Raw genomic sequence first — 17,891 nt, forward strand, 5'->3', positions numbered from 1 at the left:
ATTCTGATCTGTGACGAGTGCTGTAGCGTCCATCGAAGTTTGGGGCGTCACATCTCTCAAGTGAGACACCTCAAGCATACGCCATGGCCTCCCACACTGCTGCAGGTAAAAAGTAAAACTGTGTCTTCCTTCATTAAACTGGATATATTAATTTTTTTAAGCGTTTTTAATGGAATTTAAATCACTAAGCTTTTGTTTGAGAGGGGCTGGTCCTTTTAAGCTTTCTTTATCTAAGTTAGTCTCCTTTTATTTCTCTTGTTTGGCTGTGATGGACCACTAAAATCAGAATTGTCTGCACCTTTTTAATTCGATACCTTTGTTTTAGAAGGTCACTTTCAACTTTTCTTTGACTTCTACAACTCATCTGCTTCAACCTCAGTTTTCCATCTATAGCAAGCCTCTCTTTTTCAGAAGATCTGCTGTTGGGAAGAGTAGAGATTTTTTTAAGGGGGTTCTTACTACATTCCCCATCATAACCTCCTAGACGTGTGTGGTTCTGAGATGCCAGTAGGCTATGGATGCTGGCACGCAGTAGGAATCCCTGTTGATGTGCTGTCAGCTTGAAAATAATTACAGATATTTGATTAGTCGGTTTGTGCAGCTAGCAGAAAAATTTCTTTACTGCCTGTTTGTATACATTTTGGATTTCAGATGGTTGAGACACTGTATAATAATGGTGCTAACTCCATATGGGAACATTCGTTGCTGGACCCTGCCTCTGTTATGAGTGGAAGGCGCAAGGCTAGCCCGCAGGATAAAGTGCAGTAAGTGGAAAATATCAGGGGGTTTATTTTTGTAGAAGCTTGATGATTTTTATTCAGCAGTGGCAGAGGCAGCAAGGTATTCATGGGAACCTGTGTATATTTTGTTGTTGGAAGCAAACAGGAGTAAACTAGTTACTTGTTCACTCGGTTTTAATGTTTTTTAAATTTCTAGTAATTAATTTTTAAAATATAAATTGCAGAAATGGAAATACATTTCTTAGATTCTCCAAACTATTGATTCCTGACCTCTAGCTTTGAAGTGAGGACCTTTACTTGTACTTGAATCAATAGACTTCTAATTCTCATGCCAGGTGTTTCAGTTAACTGAGCTGCTTGGAGATCGGGTTTGGTCAAATTAAAAAAAAAAAACAGACAGAAAAACCGCCACAAAACTGAGAGATTTCTGTCACTGAACATGGTGCTTTGTTTTAAAATGTAAATGACTGTATATAGTAACTATAGATCTTCAGTTGGCATAATTTTAAGCTCTGTTTAAGAAATAAACACTACATCCTACAGTCTGCAGATGCTTTGATGTTTGTAACAAAAGCGTGCTCTGTATAGTTAGACAATCTGTGCTGAGTTGTTTTTTTTTTAATTAAAATATTTTTCCATGTCTACCTTTGCTAGTAGTAGCATGCAAAGATCTAATGCAACCTGCACTTGTGAATTTTCCTTTTTCTGGAGTGTCTGTATTACTGTGAAAGCACTAATATTTATTTTCTTTCCCTTCTGTTGCTTGGGTGTCTCTTTACAGTCCCAATAAAGCAGAATTCATTAGAGCTAAATATCAAATGTTAGCATTTGTTCATCGCCTGCCATGCCGTGAAGATGACAGTGTTACTGCCAAAGATCTCAGTAAGGTTAGTATGTTTTTTCTGGCAGTCTGCGGAAACTGCAACTTGTGTGTAACAGTGAAATCTGACTGAATTAAACTAGTTGCTTTTGACTTGAGATAACTATTGCTGTTCTTCAGCACTATTACGTAAACAAATATAGTGTGTCTTCAACTTGAAGCCGCTTGTTTTGGGTAATATCTATGGATACTGGAGATGTGGATGGTTGAGAGGCATCAATTTAGGTTAACTTGGAGAAAAGCATTTACACAAAACAGCTGTCCCAAGAATTTTGGCATACCCATTTCTAAAAGCACGGCTGAAAAAGCAAATGCTGAATCATAGTTACTGCCACTGTCTTAAGGACAATTCTGCTTCTTTTTCAGCAACTCCATTCCAGTGTAAGGACAGGGAATCTGGAGACGTGTTTGCGACTGCTCTCCTTGGGAGCTCAAGCCAACTTCTTTCATCCTGTATGAATGTTTTTTTCATTATTTTGAGATGCAAACTGTAAGAATTGATTGTAATATGTATACTGATTTCAGCTGATAATGCATTATATTTCAATCTTCTACTCAGACCTGTTGATTAAGTAGCTATTTTTCTTAACTTGTAGGAGAAAGGAAACACCCCACTCCACGTTGCTGCTAAGGCAGGACAGACTTTACAAGCAGAATTATTAGCAGTTTATGGTGCTGATCCCGGCACGCAAGATTCCAATGGAAAAACTCCAGTTGACTGTGCAAGGTAGAAAGCTCTGACATTTGTGATGTTTTTCTGTATTAACTGATGTTCATAAATCGCATGGTAAACCTGCTTAGATATGTTTCTGTCCTGAAAATAATTGACTGTTAAATGCTAATAAGTACTTTTTCCAGAAAGAGCAAATGCATAAAGAGTATAAATAAGCATTTTCATTATTTCATAGCCTGTATTCTCCTGGATGCTTGAGACAACAGTTCTGATCCCAGTGAAACAGGCTATGCCGATCTAGCAGCTCACAGAAAAGTGATCTGAAAAGAGTTTCTGCAAGCTCAGCAAACTGAGTAGACCGGGGTGGAGATTAACTGTAGGGAATTGCTGTAGGAAAGGTCTGGACTGCCCAGATGGGTCGGGAGCAGGGGGTGGAACCAGGCTTTTTAGTGACAGTGAACTGTTATGTGCATCCACTGCATCAGCTGCACCCTCGGGAAAGCTCTAGGCCTCCCCCCGGGCAGACAGCGTCAGTGTCAGGATTAAATGTGAATGTGTCTGCTGATTGTTTGGGCAGTAATGAGGCTCTGCAAGACTTACAGCACAGCGTTGAGGATTTTTTTGTGTTGATATGCAAAATTGGACATGACTAATTGACTAGAAGCTGCACATTTGTGTAAATAAAAAAATCCTCATTGCTCTGCTTTTGAATTGAGGCCATAGATGGAATCTGAAGACTGAATAAATCCACTTGCTTGCAGAATACAATATGCCAGAATATTTCTGTTTCTCAGTGCTATTAATCAAATGTGAAGTTGGGTGATTTCTAAGAAACTGTAGTTTAAGATGGCCGGTATGATCTGTTTTTTTTTCTAGAGCAAAGCAGTAGGCAAAGGCTTTCAGAGTTTTCACTGCCTCATTTTTGGGAAGTTCATAAAAGTTTACTTATAGTTTCTTGCCCATTGGAACATACTGTTGGAAATCCTGCTGTGAGTCAGTGCTGTGTTGATACGCTCAAACGTGTGCAGTGTCGAATGGCGACTTGTACTACGTCTCTTGCTCTGACCATTTCTTGAATGTTTTGTACGTCTCAAAATGAATGACTAATGTCACTTTTTTTTGTGTGTGTGTGTGTGTGTGTGTGTGTGTGTAAACCAGACAAGGTGGCCATCATGACCTGGCAGAGCGCCTGGTGGAAATTCAGTATGAACTCACAGACAGGTTAGCTTTCTATCTCTGTGGCAGGAAACCAGGTAAGTAGAAAAAAAAACAACGCACTCTGAAATCTGTTGATTATAGGACAGTTCAAACAATGATATATAATGTTTGTGTCAGTGTTATTGCAATTTGTCAAATATACTAACATCATGTAAATAATGTAGGAAGAACTGAAGAAAGTATAAGCTGTAAGATTGTGATAATGCATTTAAAAATACAGATAAAATGCAGGATTGTAAGTATACTTAAGCTTAAAATTAAGTTTCTTTCTGTCTTTTCACAAATGTTCTATAAATGGCACACCCCTGCAAGCGTGGAGAAACCTACATTTAAGATCAGATGAGTACTGTTTAACTTCAAGGAGTGAATTGCAGGGAGAACAGACATTTTGTGAATGTTGAATAATCTGCAGGAGGTAGCGTAGGAACTCTTTTACATAGATTTTTCTCATTAAAGTGGAGTATTCAATTAAGTAAGGTACCTTTTGAACACGAGCACACTTAAAAATTTTTAGCCATTAGGTGCTATAAAGGCACCTATGTTAGAACTTTTTTTTTTTAAACGGAATTTTAGTACAGTTGATAGGATGTAATTGGAATCTTTAACACCAGGAAATTGGGGTAGGAACCTTCTTTTAAGACTTGCTAGGTTCCTATAATTGGAAACTGAGTAATTATACGCCAGATGGATTATTCTGTTTGCCTGTTGCGTATGTTCTTGGGTTTCTCATTACTGTGTCTTTTAGTAAAACTGAATACCAGCCGTATATCCTGACAACACTGAAAATTACAGTCCAATAACAACCTATTAAAGCGCAATTTGTTTTCAACTCTAGAGCATAAAAATGGACAGCACTTTGTTATACCTCAGATGGCAGACAGGTAAGTTGCTGATTTCCATGGCCTGTCTGAAAACATCAAAAATAAACTTAATAATTAAGTTTCCTTTCCCTTCTGAAACAACTTTTAAGCTTGGTGTCATTCTGACTTTTTAATGTGCACCCTTACCAATCTTGGACACCTTTTATTTTTCTAGAAAGAATATTGTTATTTAAACAAAACCAGAAAATTGTAGACTTTTACTATATTTATTAAAATGCAGGGGGAAGGTGAGACAGTTCTATTAAGGGAACACCCATGGGAATTCCTGGGAAACAGATTTTGTAAATAATATAAGGACCAGTTGAGTTAGTTTCCTGATAGAGCGTTTTGAAACTAATGCTTGAAAGGAAGCTGCATTTTTCTCCAAAAATATTTATGCTTTGGATCGTCCGAGTGCTTTTAACTTTTCTTTACAATCAATGAAATCATACTTGTATAAAACATACCAAGTATTAATCGTCCCTGTTTCTTTTGTTGCTGTGCAATTGGAAATAAGACGGCTGTAAGTAAACTATTGTTCAACTTATTGCTTGCAGAATTGCTATGAAAAACTGAAACTATTATTTAAAGTAGTAGTTGGTAAAATAGCGTTAAAATCTGTAATTTTTGTTTTAGATCTGCCATGTTTAGCTATTGGATAAGGTACTGTGTATTTTCAGGGCATAGTATTTTGCAGAGCAGGTATTGTTTGCCTCATACACAGAGAAGGAAGTTGTCCTGCAGAGGAGACGTTCAAAGATGCTGCTCAGATTGCAGAGCCTGCAGCTCAGCCTGACTGTCTTACCTTTTTTTTTTTTTTTTTTTTTTTTCTCTCGTCGAGGTGACTGGCTACACAAACTCTGTGATGTCAGTTAATCACACGGAGGTTTTATTTGAGCCCTTCCATCCTTGTAGGTCAGGGGAGTCTTCCCCTGGGTGATATAAATATGGACTCAAAATTTGTCAGCTTCCTGGTCTGTGATCTTATGATAAACTGTTGAACTGCACAATTTCCATCTTGTGCCTCGTGTTCAAGGCTGGAAACCAGTAGAAGAGATTATTTACTAATCAGTACAGAATAATCTTAAGCATGGCCCTGTTGCTGTAGCCATTTTCCAGCCTGATGGTCCCCTACCTCCTGCAGAGTCCAGTGGAACAAATCCTGGGTGTTTTCTGTGGGCTCGAGCTGTGGTCAGAATGATCGTATTGTTCCGATTCCTTACAGAAAGCATTTTGTTGCACTCCAGCTTCGCTGCTTCTTGAGCTATGCAAATGTGGGTATTGATATTCCAAAGGGTTTTGGGGATTCTTTTGTTTTAAATTTAAGATTGTTGTTTAGAAAAGCTTAGGAATTATACTAGTTGGTATATTAGCAATATTAGTAAGATCATTGTGTTCAAAACTATATTAAAAATGCTAAAAGATTGATGAGTTTCAAATAAGTGACATTTTAGTCATTGAATTATCACAGTGTGGAATTTGTGTATAAGCAGGCTATGAAATGCTGTAGATGTAATGATCACTTTTTTTTTTTTCATAGCAGTCTAGATTTATCAGAACTTGCCAAAGCAGCTAAGAAGAAGCTTCAGTCTGTAAGTAAAGCTGCCGGCGTGCTGTGTGACGCAGCTTTGTCTGGACGTGGCAAACTCTGCACTTCATCTTTCAAGCTGGCTTCAGCTGCTATTAATTCCTGCACAAATAAATGTCAACACTGTAGCAAGTTAGAAGTTCAGAGAAAAACATGAAAATAGGCAGAAATGGAGGAGCAGAGATGACGACAGATCCATGACAGAGAGCAAATACTTGTTGGTCTTGTTTGGGGTGGTGTCTGTAGGTTTGTCTCACCGGTTCAGAGCCTTAAACTTTGCTGTTTGTCCTGCTTTCTTGTATTTTATATAAATCTGTATGTTAAATGTTACTGCTTGCCTTCAGCTTTCTGGTTGTGTTTATTTTCAAGCTGTAATTACTCTCTTCTACCCTTAGCTAAGCAACCACTTATTTGAAGAACTTGCCATGGACGTGTACGATGAAGTTGACAGGAGGGAAACAGATGCAGGTGAATGAGGCTTTCTGGAATGCGTATGAAATAAATCGGAGTTGTTACCTTACATACAAGATGCTAGTGCAAGCATATGTTCTGTTTAAAGTATTTTTGTATTCGGTAATTACTGATAATGGTAGTTTCTTTGTCTTGCATTGTCTGAAGGTGATGTTACTTGAAAAAATCTTGGGGTTTTTTTACAAAGTAGAAAACCCTCTGGGGAAAAGAGCCTTCCTTTGAATTGATTGTGTTTGTGTTTGAAATTGTGGTCTTTTATTCTCTGACAAGAAACGCTGTCAAATAGTACAGGAAGGTTATTTCCTCTTTTTTTTTTTTTTTTCTTCCCTGAGCAGTTTGGCTTGCTACTCAGAATCATAGCACTCTTGTGACAGAGACCACAGTTGTCCCTTTTCTTCCCGTAAATCCTGAATATTCCTCAACTAGGAATCAGGTATGCAATTTTCTTAATACTGCAAAACTATATTTAATAGGCCAGGTATTCTAAGTAATATTGCTTTACTGTACTTCATCACTGTAGAAGAGTTGCATCTCCTTGGAGAGAGGTTAAAACAGTTTCATGTTTCCCCTGGCCTGGAGTGTGCACCTGGATAATTTAAATCACACTTTGTGATTAAACAATTGGCTCACTCTGAGTGTTGTAGTCTTGATTCTACCTGGGGACTCGGGTGTTCATCTAATACATGATGTACTGCTTTTATTTCTGCATTGTTCTGTAATTCAGGGAAGACAGAAGCTGGCTCGATTCAATGCCCATGAATTTGCTACGCTCGTTATAGATATTTTAAGCGATGCCAAACGGAGACAACAGGGGAATCCTCTCACTGGTTCAAAAGGTGGGGATATTTTTGCTTGTTGGCTCTTCTATGTGCAATTTTCCAGTATGATACTGTAGCCTCATTCAGAAGAGTATATGAATGAAGAAAGAGATTTATACTATTTCATAAATGATAAGAACTGGATCATGTGGATAGCAGGCTATTGACAACATGTATTAGGCCACCAAAATAATGCCTGAGTACAGGAAATTTGCCTTTTAAGGTTGGTATTTGTAATGCAGTTCAACCAAATGGCATATGTGCCATTCAGGAGCATCTTTTTATGGGGGTTGTGATTTTTATGATAACTTGGCAAAATTTTCCGGAGTACTGCTGTACAGTTCCAGAGTGATGCTGCTTTTGATTGGTGGCTGGGGTAATGTTTGGTGGTTTAGACGTTGACTTTCTTGGCTGCTCCTACACACAGCACTTTGCTGTAATGTAGACACTCCTGAGCTTATTGCTAATTTGCCTAAAAATGTCTACTTTCTATATTTCTTGATTACAATACATATCAAAGAATACAAATACCTATGCCAACAGCCAGACAGAGCCATAGTTCTAGCCGTGATGTTATGGAACAATAGCTAAACACTAGTTCTCCCTCTGGAGAGAAAATACAAACCCTTTTCTAACCTTTAATTTTTGCCTATGTTTTTCAGTTGAATGTTGACATCCATTTATTCAGTGTGGTCTGTTCTGGATTTTTCCCCCTTACGTGAATTTTATTAAGCTGCTAAAGCATGATTCTCATCACTTTAATTTGTACAAACACAGAAAATGTCAAAGTTTTATGGCTTTGTCTTTTTGTTTTAGCCAGTAATAATCCATACCTATTAAGTGGATGTAAATAATTTTTTTTTTTTTTTTTTTTTTGAACTGGGTTACTCAAGTGGTACTTTATTATGACACGTCTTGTATTGTCTTGCTTCAGATCTTTTCTGATTTTTTTTTTTTTAATTACTTTAAAGTATGCACTTCTATTTCTTCTCCAAACTTACTGGTACATTGTTAAATGGCGTATATTGATCCACAGAAAACGTGGAACTGATACTCAAATCAATCAGCAATCAACATAGTAATGAAAGTCAGGATAATGACCAGCCTGATTATGACAGCGTCGCTTCAGATGAAGATACAGATCTGGAAACAAATGCAGCTAAATCAAACAGACAGAAGGTAGGTTTGAAATACTTATATACACACACCAAATTTTATTTATAAAGGTAATCTGCAGTGAATCGTTCCCCTTGTGAGGGGATTTGACATGCATAAATGATCAGAAAATGTATATTTTCGTTTTCAAACTCATTTCAGAATCATGCCTCAGTCTGTGAACTTTAACAGAATTAAGTCTTGTGACTTTAGGAATTTATACTGTAAATGAAGTGCTCCTCTAGAAAAGTAATGTGTGCCACTGTGCGTGTCTGGAGTTAAGATATAGATCTGATTGCGCCAATGAAATAATTTGACTTGCCAGAACACTCTTAATCAGTGATTCTATGGTATTTCACAAATATTTACTGCTTTCTACTGAAGAAATATTTACAGCAGACCGATAGTGACTGAGTGTTTTAAACCTTTCCTGAAAATAATGCAGCATAGTAAAAAGGGGGCAGTAAACCTAATAGTTCTAGTTTAATCTTCCCTGGTGACATGCACACTGGATGTTTAGTAGTCTGCCTTTTATGACTTTCCAGTTCTTTATTTCATATTTTAAAAAAAATAAAAAATCCTTATGGATGCTATTGTGTCACTGAAATGCTGAGAGAAATGTTTTTGTGCTTGGACTAAAATTTTTGTAATGAATGGATCTTATTAATTTGAACCATGATTCCTTTAAGTATATGAAAAGCTGTTGCAATCTCGTTGTCTTGTTTCCTTTGGTAATCTGTTTCTCAGGGGTGTAAGTATTTGTTCTCTTACTGTTTGCAGAGCCTGGATTCAGACTTGTCAGATGGACCAGTGACAGCCCAAGAATATATGCAAGTTAAAAATGCATTGGTGGCTTCTGAGGTAAAGATTCAGCAGTTAATGAAAGTGAACATCAACTTGAGCGATGAGCTGAGAATCATGCAGAAAAAGGTAACAGGCACAACAGTGTAACCCCTTCATTTCTTGATGTGTTTTAACTTGACCAGAATAAAACTGCTGAACCTGAGGATGCAATAACCCAATATCAGCATAGCGAGAGAACTTATTTTAAAACGGAGCTGCTTTGGAATCCGATGAGACTAAATGTATGGGTGCAGCAGATCTTTGGAATGTGTTTTTGTGGGGGTGATGATGATCTGCTCAGTTCACTTTGACATCAGTTTTTCCAAGTGGCGAGACAGTTGTTGCGAGTCTTGTACGTTTTCGTTGTCTTGCTTCAAGATAAGCGGCTTTCAGCAAGGAGAAAGTAAGTGCTAGCACACATCTTACGTGTGTGCATGTATCCATATAATGTACTTCCAACTTTCCCAGTTTTAGGGTTTTTTCCATTAATAAGCCTAGTTGGAATGAAGGGAAATAAAAAAATTCCAATCCGGTTTGGCAGTAGAAAATAATCTGGAATATGACAATACAATATAAAGTTTTTGTATACCAGGAGGCCAAGAATTTCTTTCTTTGCTTGCATTTGAATCCGTGGGAAATAGCACATAAAAAGATATAGGGGTAAACTCAACTACTGCTTTAAACCTTCAGTGTGGGTTTTGTCTGGAGGAGGATAAGGTAGAAATACCTCATTTACAATATGGGTTATTGTGTATAGATAGTCTTATGTAAACAGAAAACTGACTATTTTTGATAAAATCCTTACTTTAAAGCTCAAAAAAAAACCTGTTTGGCAGCAAGGCTTTCTAATCCTTAGATAAACAAATCCACAGTTTGTTGAATGCTTTGCCAGTGTTCTGGTAAATAGAGATTTTTGTGGGGTAAAGGAGAATTTTATGTCTGTGTTGAGTTCACTGTCCTGTCTGTCATCTAGCCTAGCATGGGCTGGCTGCTTCCTCAAATGAATTCCTTTACCTAGAGTTAAAAATCCTGTTTTCCAAATAACGGCATTACTGCAAGGGTCACAGTAAGTGCTGCAGAAAGCTCCCTCCCTGCGGAGGCTGCTCAAGCTGTGCTCCCGCAGCGGCGAACCTGTGCTGAGAGCTCATTTCCCCGTTGTTTTGGGGCAGGGAGGCTGGTGATTTGGTGAGTGGTGGGAACTGTTGAGCTCGTAGCATCTGAGGCCAAGCTGATTCAGCAGATTGGAATCTCTCTCTCTCTGTTAAGTGCCATCCTTCTCTTACAGTCGTGTCCGGCCTCCCACATCTATTGGAATGGTGAATACTGAGAGGAACCTCAGAGATCTCGGGGTGTTTCCTTGGTCTGTTAACAGCTTGTGCTGGTTAAGCATTTCTCTGCATCAGTTGAATTAACTTTTCACTTCTACTAAGTTTCTTTAAACAGATGTAGTCTGTTTAGGATTAAAAAAAATCTTCAGGGTTTATGAATTGATGAGAGACTCTAGTAGATTTATGTGATGCAGCAGAAGAGAGATCATTGCTGTGCTGCAGCTGAACTTGTTTTGAAAGATGGCATAGGCAGGGCTGGTTCACCCTGGAGATGAGTTGCACTAATTTTATGTCCTGATGATGTGTATAACCATGGGGCTGCTTTAACCCGGGGTTTAGTGGCCCCGAGATGGGCGAGGAATGGACCCAGCCCTGCGCCAGTGCAGGGTGGGAGGCAGGGTGACAGCTGTCTCAGCTCTGACCTACTGGAAACTTCAGTACAACCTGGGAACTCTCTGCTGGGTCTTTTGTGACAAGACACCAACGTATTTGTACTACTTCAGCAAATCTATTGCGTTAGAAGTCATTCAAGAGTAGTCTTTTTCATTTTTCTTTTCTAAGCAAGGGCTTAGGAGTTCATAAACTGCGAAAAATTATCCACTGCATGTATCACCGTATTAGCCAACTGTGTATCTAAACTTTTGCGTGGCAATTCCGAAGCAAAAGATGTTAATTAAAGAAGAGGCACTTGATGAATGCCACTTTAGAGTAGATTCTTCCTACATAAAAATGAAGATGTTTCCGTTAACTTTAATGGGCATTCTCATGGGAAAAATTTCTTTTTTTGTGCCTACGGATTTTTTTTTAGGTTCTTATAGGTCGTTAAGATTTTGGTCTGAGTTTACATCAGCCATTAGCTAAAACTACAACAAAAGCAAGTTTATAAAATGTGGGAGAAGTTTGAAAGAAGGAGACTACAAAGTTTAGAATTGCCTCTAATGTTTTAAAGTAGTAGCTTGGCTCCTGGCTGATCCTCAAATCTTAAGATGTCTCACTCCAGAGTACACAGAAAGTGGGGAGAAAAAGCATAAATCATCTTGATAGAAGTCTGCACATTGGATTTAGGGTTCTGGGAATTGCTCTAGGCAAAATAAAATATTTTTTTTTTTGGATAATGTTCTTGAAGGTTCATATGATGCAAAGTAAATGCAAATAGTAAACATGCAATTTCCTGTTTAAAAGGCCATCAGCTGTTTTAAAATATTATAAATTATTGTTAGAGAATTGCTGATACTGACTTTTTGTACATCTTTTCTTTATGATGTGTTAATATAGCAAACTTATTCCAAGTAACTCCACCAAAAAAAAAAAAAATCAGAATTGTTGCATTTTTACTATCCATCAAATACATAATAATAAAAAGCTCTCAAATTATTTCTTGTTGGCTTCTTAGAAAGCAGTAGCTGATACTTCATTTTCATAAGCTAAACTCTCTTCTTGCTTTGCAGAGCAAGCTCTAGTTTTCTTTGCGCTGCCTCTGGTGTCTGCTGTAGTTCTGGCATTTTCAGATTTCATGGGCCTTATGTTAAAAGTCCTCTTAAATTCCTGTACTGACTGCTGAAATGGGTTACTGTGCTTGAAAAACTGTTTTGTTGGCAGTCCTTCCCCCCACAGCCTCCTTATATGACACAATTCACGTGCCAGTACAGCCAGGCTGGAAGAAATGGATTGTGTGTTTTTTAACTACAACAACCAATTTTAAGATCTCCTTTAGCTTGCATCCCAGCAAAAAGTGCTGGAAATCAGCACATCAGTATTTTCAGACCTGGAACGTAGATGTTTCTGTGCTTATACTGAGCAAGTCAAGTAGACCTTGAAAATGAAATCAAACCCCAGCTCCTAGTGACGATTCACTAGTAAAGCTGACAAGCGTGTATTGTACAGTCAGTTTGCTTTTGACGCTTGCTGTTAGAAAAACAAAGTCCCACTGCTCAACATTTCTTTCAGCTTCAAACGCTACAGAGTGAAAATACCAACCTCAGAAGACAGGCCACAACCAATATATATCAGGTCCAAAGTGGTTCTGAATACACAGACCCCACCAACAATTCTTCTTTAAAGCGGCGACCGTCTGCGCGGGGTAGCAGACCCATGTCCATGTATGAGACTGGATCGGGTCAGAAACCCTACCTCCCCATGGGAGAGGTCACGTACCCAGAAGAAAGCATAACAAGACTGCAGCCTTTCCCTCCACATGTAAGTAAAACTGCTGATGCTTCTGCATTTCTTATGTTCAGCTTTTCTGTCCATTCCAACTACACTGGCTTACCAAAGCTGCTCAACTGTCCGCTTTGGAGGGAATTTGAACTGTAAGAGTTGTTAATGTTTGCTGTATTAACATGTCTGCGGGAGCTTGATGTTTTGAAAAGTAAAAGCTATAACAATTCTGGAATATGTAAACTGGAGCTTTTGGCTTCTGCTCAGCTGTTTCTTTTAACCACAGTATATATGCCAAATATCAATGTGTGGCTGTTTGAAAACCAGAAGGGGGAAAAATAAATAGTATTCCAAGAAGGTAGGTAAAGTTCATGGATTTCTTTCTTGAGATACACAGGCACGTGCCAGTTCGTGGAACTTCAGAACCACCTTTCTGAAATAAAATTGAAGTTAAATTTTCACTAGGCCACCAATTTCTTATTTGGACTGTGGAATTGGAGGCTGAAGATAGTGTAGGTCTGTCAGTAGAACAAATTCCTCTGGCTTCGTATTTTTCTGTATGATGTGGTGCTAGTGGAGAGGGAGTTCTGTGCTAGCCACAAGGATCTTGGCACTGACTTGTTCACGTTTTAGACAAGTGAACACACTAGTGCTTATTAATTTTTTTTTTTTGTTGAATCTTTTTTAGATTGCCCCGTGGGCAGGAATATGGGACAGTATTTTTTTAGGCATGTATTTAACATTTGTGGATTTCTTTCAATGTGTTTCCCTGTTGGTTGCACTATCTTATATTTCCTTCCAGATAAAGAATTAAGCCCTTTAAAACATATTTGGAAGTTAACAGGTTTTTTGCCTGGCGTGAGGGAGGGCAGATGTTCCACACGCATTCCAGAGATGACAGTTGAGTGCACCAGGGAATCGGCGCAGAAATTTATGCTGGGTTTTTCCCTGCCTTCGATTAAATCAATAAGAATTTAAACGATGAAATCTGGATAATTTAAAATTATATTGGCATATTGATATAAATGTGGTTCTGGCAGCAAGAAATGTCAGAATTGTCTTGTATATGGCAACGTTTGCAAAACATGACAGTGCTTTGTATAGGTCCTTTGGTCATTTGGGTTGAAATTTGGTTAGAAGTCACGGTTGTGAAGCATTGACTTGCTGTGTGGAGTTGGTTCCTTTGGTATCATGGTAAATGTATTTTATTATCTGTGGAATTGAGCACCTCTGGAATATCAATATTGGGATTAACATGAAGTCAATTGTATTTTGAAAGAATTAAGTCCACTCAGGCTTAGTCAAATTCTCAAAATCATTCTTGCTTTATGTCATCTCCATGGTTTTAAGAATGTTCCTTTTGTTTCAGTTAAGAATCTATTTGTGTTTTGGTTTTGGTTTTCCCGAGTGTTTTTCTCTTTCCCATTTTTAGATCGGGAGGAGTGCGTTTGTGACCTCCTCTTCATCTCTACCTTCCTTCCCCTCCACGCTTTCCTGGTCAAGGGATGAAAGCACACGAAGGGTTAAGTACCTTCCCAATTGGTCTTTTACCTGGAGGAGGTGGCAATCTCCCTGGAAGCCCTTATGCCTCTGTCTTCTCCCCTTTGACGCTGACTAGCCTTCATGCTTGCATGAAGCAGCATTTCCTCACTTTCCATTTCTTCTGCCGCACGCTGTGGGATACGTGCCTCTCTCTAACGTCACGACAGCTGAAATCTTTAGCATTTAACACCGTGCACAGTTACTCCAGATTACTTGTTCAACTGCGTAACACTGAAAGCAGCCAGGAGATGAGTTGGTTGCTGCATGGAAAGTAATTTGGCAGGCACTTTCTGGTAATTCATTAGCCAATATATAACTCTTCCTACTGACTGAAATGCACTGCATGAGGCGTACGAAGCTCGCTGGCCCCTCTCTATGAAGCTTGCTTCCTTTGGGGGCTCTCAGTCTGCACCTCTCCACATCGGTACTGATGGACCGTTTGTTTTACAGATGTTCATTGGTTTGTTTGAAGCGAGTTCTTTAAGCGTCCAGACAGCACAGTTCATATTGCCCACCCGTACATTTAGCATCACCTGTTTTCTGCTGACCTTGAGAGACAGAAGACTGAACGGGCATAGGCCTTGTTTTTAGCAGGATTCCTTTCAGGGCAAGATTAAAGACACTGAGAGTCTATAAAGGAAGCCTATATTGGTCTTCCATCAGGATCTACAAAACTTTGTTCTTAGGGGTTTTGTTAGGTGCAGTACTGACTCTACAGAAAAAATTGCAGTGTTACCAAAAAGCATTCTGTAAGATTTTATTATTCCAGAGCCACTGTCTTTGCTGTGGCCTCATATGTGAGCTAGCAGCTATTTGAAGAAGCCTTGTCCAGCTTCTTAAACTTTTTTTTAAACATTGTTCTCTTTTTGTAGTGGGACACTTAAGTCCAGTCTTACTCAAATTCATTTGCTAGAAGTGAGCATAAAGTGTCACCTTGCAAAAGGACACGTTTAGCAAGGCAGACAGTTTGATAGACTAGTCTGTCCACAAGAGCTTCTTTTCGGACTAGGTTTTATTTGGGATCCTTGAACTAATTGCAAGTTACATATTCAAAAGAAGGGAGAAGCACGTGGCATTTGCATCTTTAGAGTAACATCCATTTTTGGCTGTGAAGGGGCTGTGGCTGCAGTAAAGGACCCTGAGCAGGTTGAGCTCAGCGTGTCCCAGACTAACAAATGCTGGGGATGAACACCCGTAGCTTATACACAGCTCTGGCCAGCCTGGGCCTGCACTGCTTGCACGAAGTACCCTCCATCCTCAGGATGAGTCGACTGCATTTTGAGGTCTTGCTCTGACTAAACCTATTTAGCTTTGAAGCAAATATCAATATAAGGTCCTCTGGGCTGGTTTTAGATGTTTATGTCTCATTTCTTAGAAAATAATGAGTAGCTTAAACCCATTTTGTTGTATTACATGCTCAGGATTTAGGCTTTGCTTATTTCTGTGTTAAGACTTTATGAGAGTAAACTTGAGAAATATTTCTTTTTAAGACTTAACTGATTTTGAAAAGGTTTTTCAAGAGAAGTTTTCCCTTCTTGCTCTGCTTTTTCTGCGTGGTTAATATAATCAGTACTGTTCTGTTTCTTGGACAAGCATAGCAGAGTCTCTGATCAAATTTTACTATAGAACACTGACATTTTCAAAAACCCTAATTTTTTTGCATTTAGATGTTGAATGGTCATACTCAGGCCTCTTCCTGCCAGGGTAGCCTGCTTTTTAAATCCTGCGTCCCCATTTTATTTTGACTGTGCAGTGTTTGAACAGATCAATTGAGTAAGTGTTTGATTTGCAAGTAGGACTGAATGATAAAACTTACAAGGGCATATCCTGCTCGGTGGAGTGCAGATCTGGGTTTGGCTGCAGCTGGTATCAGTGCTGTGCAGTACTGGAAACTTTTAGAAGTTTGGGTGGTTTGTTCTTATTGTACATTGATTCCATTACAGATTCCATAACATCCTGTTCTTGTAATTCATTGTTGTCATTTGTGTTCCTGACCATAGTGTAGAGCTTTGTCACTAATCGTACTGTTCTCTGTACATCCTAGAGAAGGGAAAGGTCAGACCCTACATGTAATAGTTCCATATCTTCAAAATATGTGTCACTTTTACTAGCTATGCTGAGAGGCGAGCCTTCAAAATATGCTTGTTTCTTCCTTCTGTGCAGAGTAACTTTAAAATGGACGGAAAATGGTCGTAACTCCGGGTGCTTCAGAGCTAAGGATTGTTGATTTTAACATCAGATGAGTGCTTAGCAAACATACTGGATCTTAACCAACAAAAAACAATTCCGAGTCACATTTTTGATCTGTCCTCAAGGTACAAGCATTATTTCCAAAGCATATGGATCAGGGATGCAAATTGGAGGTGTCCTTTACAGTCTTAACACTTAAGATCCCTTCATCTTGACCTCAGAGCTTCTGTAGAGTTCCAAGGATGGTTCTTGAACGGAGGTTGTGAAGGACCCTGTTACGTGAGCTGTGCCTGTGCCTGAGGCAGGAGCTGGTGCAGACTGAGCTGTATGTGGAGTGGCACCAATGTGGTGTACTTGCAAATGGACGAGCTGTAGTAGGCACTTGTGATGAGCTCTGCAATTTTTAAGACTAGAGTAGGCGGGTGTGTGGTGATCCTGGCTGAGCACAGGAGTGTGTGTGCCTCGGGGCTTCAGTCTGCAGATTCCTGGGAACTGCAGATCAGCCTGACAGGAGATATTCAGAGCGTAAACCCACAGGATGTTCCACTGCCTGGGCATAAACCACCCAAGGCAACTTTGAAGGGAACTTTGAATCTTGCTGACGGAGGGAGCTGTCTGTTAGCATCTGCAGGGAGAGCACTCTTGAACTGTCATGGTGCAAGTATGTTCACTTGTGTTAGCAGCTGTCTGAGGGGGTTAAAAAAAAGAAAAGGTGTTTAGGAAAAAAAACCTGAGTATCATCCTTGCAGGTGGATTGGATGCTTTACTGGGGTGTGGAACCAGTCTCTAGGAAGAAGCGTGTGTGCTCAGAGGCAGGGAATGGGCAGTGCACCAGTTCCTGGTGTGGACACGGTCCCTGTATCTCCTCAGGGAACGCCATACAAAGGGGAGAGCAGGAAGACTCTTGGCCTCTGGCTCTGTATTCTCCACCCTCTGGAGCAGCATTCCACGGTGGGGCCTTCCCTCTGCCATGGTCCTCCCGCTCGGGGTTTGACCTCGCCATCCTCATGGGTCCCGCTCGAGGTTTGACCTCGCCATCCTCACGGGTCCCGCTCGAGGTTTGACCTCCCACTCCGCTGTGGGCCTTCACTCTGGGTTCGGCCTCTGCTGTGGATTTGGCCTCCAAGCTCGTTTTAGTATCCCGCTCTTCATTCAACCTTCACTCTTTGTTCAACCTCCCACTTTACAGTGGACCTCCAAGGCTCAGTCTGGCCTCCACTTCCTCGTGTGCCTCCTGCCCTCATTTTGGCTTCCACTTTGGAATTGGCCTCCCATCCTCATTTTGACACCCTTTTTTCAGTGGCCCTCTACCCCTGACGGTTAGGCCTCCCACCCTTGTTTCATCCTACACCCTGCTATGGGCCACAGCTCTCACTTGGCCTCCCCACCTTGTATCACTCAGGTGCTCAGTGGGCCTCAGCTCTCCCC

General features: G+C 39.8%; 1 protein-coding gene across 1 annotated transcript in view; it reads left to right on the forward strand.

The window, feature by feature from the left end:
- GIT2 (GIT ArfGAP 2) overlaps positions 1-17,891 on the forward strand; it is a 27,097-nt gene continuing 9,206 nt past the window's right edge. Inside the window, exons 1-16 of the mRNA XM_026867337.1 lie at positions 1-105; positions 652-764; positions 1,522-1,627; positions 1,987-2,073; positions 2,217-2,347; positions 3,452-3,546; positions 4,347-4,392; positions 4,889-4,894; positions 5,915-5,963; positions 6,355-6,427; positions 6,766-6,863; positions 7,155-7,266; positions 8,285-8,427; positions 9,184-9,333; positions 12,522-12,770; positions 14,164-14,253. Of these exons, the coding sequence (XP_026723138.1) occupies positions 652-764; positions 1,522-1,627; positions 1,987-2,073; positions 2,217-2,347; positions 3,452-3,546; positions 4,347-4,392; positions 4,889-4,894; positions 5,915-5,963; positions 6,355-6,427; positions 6,766-6,863; positions 7,155-7,266; positions 8,285-8,427; positions 9,184-9,333; positions 12,522-12,770; positions 14,164-14,253 (1,548 nt within the window). The 5' untranslated portion in view covers positions 1-105. The remainder of the gene's footprint in view (positions 106-651; positions 765-1,521; positions 1,628-1,986; positions 2,074-2,216; positions 2,348-3,451; positions 3,547-4,346; positions 4,393-4,888; positions 4,895-5,914; positions 5,964-6,354; positions 6,428-6,765; positions 6,864-7,154; positions 7,267-8,284; positions 8,428-9,183; positions 9,334-12,521; positions 12,771-14,163; positions 14,254-17,891) is intronic.

Source organism: Athene cunicularia, unplaced genomic scaffold (assembly GCF_003259725.1).
Source record: "Athene cunicularia isolate RWA unplaced genomic scaffold, athCun1 SCF_29, whole genome shotgun sequence".
In the NCBI taxonomy this organism is placed as follows: domain Eukaryota; kingdom Metazoa; phylum Chordata; class Aves; order Strigiformes; family Strigidae; genus Athene; species Athene cunicularia.